This window comes from Anas platyrhynchos, chromosome 31 (assembly GCF_047663525.1).
Source record: "Anas platyrhynchos isolate ZD024472 breed Pekin duck chromosome 31, IASCAAS_PekinDuck_T2T, whole genome shotgun sequence".
Classification (NCBI taxonomy): domain Eukaryota; kingdom Metazoa; phylum Chordata; class Aves; order Anseriformes; family Anatidae; genus Anas; species Anas platyrhynchos.
In genome coordinates, this window is record NC_092617.1 from 1882769 (window position 1) to 1890385 (window position 7617).

Here is a 7617-nt window from a genome sequence, read left to right on the forward strand (position 1 = left end):
CAGCAATGTGAATTACACAAGCACCAGCACATCTAATGGTAACCTGTCTGCCCCGGCTTGGTATTCCCACAGGGCGGGGGAAAGGGAGCCGACAGCCAAGGGACACATTTGGGTGTGAAAGGTGGGGCCCAGCAGAGACAAGGAGTCTAATCCGGGTCCAGGCGGGTGGCACAGCCCCATGCCCCATGCAGGGGCTGGCTGGGGGTCCCTTCTGCTGCAGCCAGTGCACACAGCGTAGCAAGAGGAGGGCTCCCTGCACATCACAGGACACAGCATGGCCCCCCAGGGGCTCTTCCTGACATCCCTGCACCTCCTGGCAGGCTGCAGTTTGGTGCCCCTCAGCCTTCCCTCCTGTGCTCCCATGGCACATGACTGCCTCCTGCCCAGCTCACTGCCCACCATGTCCGACAGGGCTGCTTCCAAAGCTGGGCCTTGCCCAGGGTCAGTCCCCCGCAGGGGCAGAAAATGGCCCTTGTCCTGGTGGCTTTCCGTGGCCTTCCTCTCAATACATGCACTTCTCGTCCTTGAACTTGTTTCCCAAATGTGGGCTAGTCCCCGCCACTGGAGATACCAGAGCCCAACTGGAAATGGGCCTGGGCTGGCTGGTGTAGGTGTCTATGCATGGCTAGTGGGGGTGGCTAGATGGGCTGTGGAGGTCCCCTCCAGTCTCAGTGAATCTGTCACTTTGCAATGCCTGGCAGGGATTACAAATGTCAGAAATACCTCAACCCACTGCAATATTCCCTACCCATGCTTCCCTCTCCCGCCCCTTCTTTCCTTTAGGATTAAAGTCAGAAGGGACCTCTGGAGGTTTCCAGTACCAAGATCTGCTCTGAGCAGGGAGAACTTTCACATCAAATCAGGCTGCTTCCTCAGTGCTTCCTCCACCTCACTTTTGAAAGCCTTACTCCTAGGGGTGTTAGCTGGAAGGCCAGTTCTGATTCAGTGGTGCAACAAGACAGCAGTGTGGAAGAGAAGGGTGACCAGCACCAAAACGACCATGTCCTGCTGCTGCCAGTGTTTGTGGGTCCAAGAAAGTGGCGACCCTGACTCAAAGGCTGCAGGGAGGGCGTGCCTGCCAGGGCATAAAGGGCAGCCCCAAAGGACACCAGGGCTTTCCACCACGTTGCAGCAGGGATCTTCATCCCACAACCACTGCTGTACCTGAGAAGAGTGTATGAGAAATGAGATCCACAGAAACTGACTACCTGCTGGTTCCTTTATTTAGTTAGTTACAAAGAGCTTAGCAGCACCTCTACATGAGGACTTTGGGTAAAAAGAAAATGTAGAAGAGGAGTAGAAATATCTTAAATTTATAAAATAAAAAGATAAAAAATAATTTAGCATATTGGAATAATATTGAAAAGAATGAATAATTTTTGCAATATATGAACAAAGATGTTTCTGCCTTGTCCACATATATTTCAGGGAATCAGATGCAGAAGACGGGTTCCTCTCTGAAATACTGAATATTGCAATAACATCCTCAGTGCCTCCTTGAGATCTTTATTCCTCATGCTGTAGATAAGGAGGTTCACTGATGGAGGCAGAACTGAGTACAGAAATGATACCACCAGGTCCAGGGATGGGGAGGAGATGGAGGGGGGCTTCAGGTAGGCAAACATGACAGCGCTGACAAAGAGGGAGACCACAGTGAGGTGAGGGAGGCACGTGGAAAAGGCTTTGTGCCGGCCCTGAGAAGAGGGCATCCTCAGCACAGCCCTGAAGATCTGCATGTAGGACAGCACAATGAAAACAAAACAACCAAATGTTAAAGAAACACTAAACACAAGTGCCCCAACTTCCCTGAGGTAGGCATCTGAGCAGGAGAGCTTGAGGATGTGGGGGATCTCACAGAAGAACTGGTCCACAGTATTGCCGTGGCAGAGGGGCAGGGAAAATGTAGTGGCTGTGTGCAGGACAGCATTGAGAAAGCCACTGCTCCAGGCAGCTGCTGCCATCTGGGCACAAGCTCTGCTGCCCAGGAGGCTCCCGTAGTGCAGGGGCTTGCAGATGGCAACGTAGCGGTCATAGGCCATGATGGTGAGAAGGAAATACTCCGATGACATCAAGAAGACAAAGAGAAAGACCTGTGCAGCACAGCCTTGATAGGAGATGGCCCTGGTGTCCCAGAGGGCATTGGCCATGGCTTTGGACAGAGTGGTGGAGATGCAGCCAAGGTCGAGGAGGGCGAGGTTGAGGAGGAAGAAGTACATGGGGGTGTGGAGGCGGTGGTGGCAGGCTACGGCGCTGAGGATGAGGCCGTTACCCAGGAGGGCAGCCAGGTAGATGCCAAGGAAGAGCGTGAAGTGCAGGAGCTGCAGCTCGCGTGTGTCTGCAAATGCCAGCAGGAGGAACTCGCTCACGAAGCTGACGTTGGGCATTTGCTGACTCTGGACACAGTTGTCTTCTGAAGATGAGATGGCAGAGAAATGTTATAACAGACTTCTCTCAGGAAAAGCCATTGTAAGTCTTAAAACATGCCTTAGCCTGACCCTCTCTTTTTGAAGAGGACCTTCAACCATGTTTCTTTCTTGCTTGAGCAAGGTAGAGTTTTCTTTTGTTATCTGGTAGTTATCCCTGTTATGGTTAGCATGATGAACATGGTCAGCGATTTCTCTGAGAAGAAAGTTGAGACAGCTGGGAGCACTGAAGCTGCAGTAGAAGTGCATATGGACAGAATATTCACCTTGACACTTACCTTGTCAAGGGCTGTGCACATTTCTCCTGCAGGCAGCTCTCAGCATCCTCCCACTCCCTTATGCCTCCAAGCCCCCTCTCCTTCTCCCCTCTCCCCATGCCAGCTGCAGTCAGAGCCCCCTGCCTTGCTGTGCTGTGCAGAGGAGCTGCTCCTGGGCACAGCTGGCTCTCTCTGCTTCATGGGACTTTCTGAAATGTGTTTTCTCTGTCTCACAAGCATGGCACAGCTCAGCAGCACAGCACCAGCCCAAGGCACTGCAATCACCCCTCTGGGGGCTTGGCTGATGAGCCCACGAACCTCAGGCACTCAGAGACAATTGAAGACATCTCTCCAGAAGTCCAAGTCAGAGGCAAGTTTCCTGCAGTGTCCCCCTGAGGGCCAGCACTGACACAGCTTCCCTTGGAGCTCGTTAGAGCAGAACCCTGGAGGCAGTGAAGACAAGGAGACAAAGGCAATGTGAAGGTGACCCTGATGTGTGGACAAACTGGATGTGTGTCAGCAAGCACAAGAGCCAGGCCTTGACCTTCATCCCCTGGGAAGGGAGACCCTTAGCAGTCACACCTTGCTCAGGGCTCTTTGTGGGGCAGTAGGAGATGGGGATGTGCATGGCCAAGTGCAGGAGAATGGTACGACCCCTGCCTGCTTCATGGGTGGGGGCGAGGAGGCAATGAGGCCCTGGTGCTTTCACAGTCAGCTGTTTCCTCATAAGCCTCTGTGGCAGAGACAACAGCCATAGCCATGGATACAAAGACCTGGGTCCTGCTGGCAGTCTCAGTCTTGTCACAGCCTTTAATGCTTTCCACAACAGCCTTACCTAAGGACTCTCATACCTGTATCTCTTTCCCTGCTGGCTGCAGACCCTTCTGTTGGTGGTCTCTTACACAGATGAGCTGAGTCTGATAACTCATATCATCTTGGTGGCCATGCTCCGCATAAGGCAACTCTGTAGGAAGCTGGCCTGGTTCCTGGTGAGCAGGCACCACTGCTTGTATGACATCCCCCGTGGTGCCCAGGCCCTCCTCCTCCTGGGCACTGCTCACTCAGCAGCGTCCCACGCTGCCCTGATGTGTGGGGTTACTCTTCATCAGTGCAGGACAGGGCTCTTCTTCTTGTAAAGGGCACGATGTTCCTTTAGACAAATCTTGAGGTTTCTCAAGGTTCCCGTGGACTGACTCTCCATTCTGTCAGGCGTTAAGGTCTGCAGGCAGACAGTTCTAATTCCATGTGATTGTGCTATCTCTGACAAGACAGCAGCATCAGGACTTGAGGAAAGTCTTTTGAGCTTTCCTCCCATGCATGCTTTCAGTTTGTCTGGAGCTGTGTCCTGAATGTTATGGGGCTGTGCAGGTGAAAAGTAGAAGGGCCAAAGCCCAGCTGGAGCTCCATCGGTATATTACTGTCAAAGAAAATAAAAACTGCTTATATAAATACTTCACATAAAGGAAGATTAGGGAGAATCATCATCATTTGTTGGATGTGAGGGGAAACTTGGTAACAAGAAAGGAGGTAAAGCAAAGGCTCTTAACACCTTCTTTGCCTCTAACTCTAGCAGACGGACCAGTTGTTCCCCAGGACATTTCTTCCTCCTCACGGCTGGTGGCAACATTCCAGGGTGCACTTTGTGGCAGTTTTTCTCTCCTGCTCTTTCATATTACCAAAGTAAACTCCGTCAGGGTGGAAACCACTTCTGAAGTAGGCATCCCAACCCAGCAGGCTCCTTGCGGCCTCTCAGTCAACCAGACACAAGTCACCTCAGCAGCAGCTTCCAAGCCAGGGGCCTGCTGCTGGCCTTGCAGCTTCTTGGCTAGACACAGCCAAGCCTTGTGCCTGCTGCTGCTGTGCAGTCATGGACTCAAGCAGAAGGGACAGGACAACCCATGTTGGGGCCTTCTTTCTGCCTGGGTCCTCCTGGGTGTGGAGGCAGAGGGGATCCCCCAGTCAGCATGCCAAGCAGGTGCCTTCTGCTGGCCTAGCAGGGCCACTGCCAGATGTCAGCCCAAAAGTGCAGCTCCCAGGGGGAAGTCAAGGCTGACCTGCCACCTCCAGACACAAGTGACCTCCCAGTCCCTTTCCGTGACACGTTCCTGCTGCTGCCCTATCAAGTGCAGAGACAGAAGTGACCTCACAGTCCCTGCCACAGTCACATTCCTCCTGCTGGGCCATGAGATCCTGAGGCAGAGCTGACCTCTCTAGTCATTAGAGCATCTACACCGAATAATCACAGCATTATCATAGTGTCATTGCAGAGTCGTAACAGCATAATCATAGCATCATCACAGCATCTTTGCAGTGTAATCGCAGCGTCATCACAGCATCATCACAGAATAATCACAGCATCAGCACAGAATCATCACAGCGTCATCGCAGTAATTGCAGCATTATTGCAGTGTAATACCAGCATCATCAGAACGTCATCATAGTGTCATCACAGCGCCATAACAGCATCATCATAGCATCATCAGAGCGTCATAACAGCGTAAGCACAGAATCAGCACAGCGTCATTACAGCATCATCACAGTGTCATCACAGCGTCACAAGAGCATCATCAGACCATCATCACAGCATCAGCACAGCATCATCACAGCATCGTCCCAGCGTTATCACAGCATTATCATAGCGTCACCACAGCATCCTCACAGCGTCATCACAGTATAATCATAGCGGCATCGCAGCGGCATCACAGAACCATAACAGCGTCATGACAGCATCATCACAGTGTAATCATAGCATCATAACAGCATCATCATAGTGTCATCATAGCATCATCATAGCGTCATCACAGTATCATTACAGCGTCCTAACAGCACAATCAGAGAGTCATCACAGCATTATCACAGCATCATAACAGCGTAATCACAGCGTCGTCGCAGCTTCATCACAGCATCATCACTGCATCATATCAGCATCATCATAGCATCATCATGGCGTCATCACAGCGTGATCGCAGCATCATCACAGCGTCATCACAACGGAAGCACAGAATCATCACAGTGTCAGCACAGCATCATCATAGAGTCATCACAGCATCATCACAGCCTTATCACAGCATCATCACAGTGTAAAAACACCATCATCACAGCATCATCAGTGTCATCACAGAATCATAACAGAATCATCATAGCGTCATCAGAACATCATCGTAGTGTAATCACAGCATCATAAAAGCATCATCACAGCATCATTACAGTATAATCAGTGTCATCAGAGCATCATAACACCATCACAAGAGCATCATTACAGCATCATCGTAGCGTCATCAAAGCATCATAACATCGTCATCGAAGCATCTTCATAGTGTCATCACAGCATCATGACAGCATCATGACAGCGTCATCACAGCATCATAACAGCATCATCACAGCATCACAAGAGTATCATGACAACATCATCACAGCGTTATCACAGTGTCAGAATAGAATCTTCACAGCATTTTCACAGCGTCATCACAGCGTCATCACAGTGTCATTACAGCATCATCTCACTTAATAACAGCATCATCTTAATAACATCATCATCTCACTTAATAACAGGACTCATCACAGTGTCATCACAGAATCATCACAGCTTCATCGCTGCTGCATAAGAGCATCATCAATGCATCATCACGGAGTCATCACAGCGTCATCAAAGAGTCAGTACAGCATCATCACAGCACCATCAGAACATCATCATAGCGTAATCACAGCACCATAACAGCATCATCACAGCATGATCGCAACGGCATCACAGCGTCATCGTACCATCAGATAGCGTCTTCATAGCGTCATCACAGCATAATCATTGCGTCATCATATCACCATAGTAGCGTCATAACAGTGTCATCACAGCGTCATCACAGCATCATCACAGGGTCATCAGAGCCTAATCACAGAATAATCACAGGATCAGCACAGAATCATCACAGCGTCATCGCAGTAATTGCAGCATTATTGCAGCGTAATACCAGCATCATCAGAACGTCATCATAGTGTCATCACAGCGCCATAACAGCAACATCATAGCATCATCAGAGCGTCATAACAGCGTAAGCACAGAATCAGCACAGCGTCATTACAGCGTCACCACAGCATCATCACAGCATCATCACAACATCATCACAGCGTCACAAGAGCATCATCAGACCATCATCACAGCATCATCACAGCATCATCATAGTGTCATCAGAGCATCATCACAGCATCCTCACAGCGTCATCACAGCGTCATCACAGTATAATCACAGCATCATCACAGCGGCATCGCAGCGTCATCACAGAACCATAACAGCGTCATGACAGAATCATCACAGTGTAATCATAGCATCATAACAGCATCATCATAGTGTCATCATAGCATCATGATAGCGTCATCACAGTATCATTACAGCGTCCTAACAACACAATCAGAAAGTCATCACAGCATTATCATGGCATTATAACAGCGTAATCACATCGTCATCGCAGTGTCATCACAGCATCATCACTGCATCATATCAGCATCATCATAGCGTCATCACAGCGTCAACTCAGTGTCATCGCAGCATCATAACAGTGTCATCACAGCGTCATCACAGAGTCAACTCAGTATCATCACAGCATCATAACAGTGTCATCACAGTGTCATCACAGCGTCATTAGAGCATCTACACAGAATAATCACAGCATTATCACAGCGTCATTGCAGAGTCGTAAGAGTATCATCAAAGCATCATCACAGCGTCATCACAGCGTCATCACAGAATCTTCATAGCATCATCACAGCGTAATCGCAGCGTCATCACAGCGTCACAAGAGCATCATCACAGTATCATCACAGCGTTATCACAGCGTCCTCATAGCGTCAAAAGAGCATTATCATAGCATCATCAGAGCGTCATCACAGCGGCATCACAGCGTCATCACAGCGTCATCACAGAATCATCACCGCGTCATCACAGC

General features: G+C 49.8%; 1 protein-coding gene across 1 annotated transcript; it reads right to left on the minus strand.

Annotated features, from left to right (window-relative positions):
• Window positions 1-1424: 1424 nt before the first annotated feature.
• Window positions 1425-2384, minus strand: LOC139999963 (olfactory receptor 14C36-like). The gene has a single exon (XM_072029635.1). It carries the CDS (start codon window positions 2382-2384, stop codon window positions 1425-1427), a length of 960 nt encoding a protein of 319 aa, XP_071885736.1.
• Window positions 2385-7617: the final 5233 nt, after the last annotated feature.

What these genes read in the sequence shown, in the direction of transcription:
- LOC139999963 (XM_072029635.1), bottom strand. Translation starts at nt 2,384, where the DNA reads ATGCCCAACGTCAGCTTCGTGAGCGAGTTCCTCCTGCTGGCATTTGCA.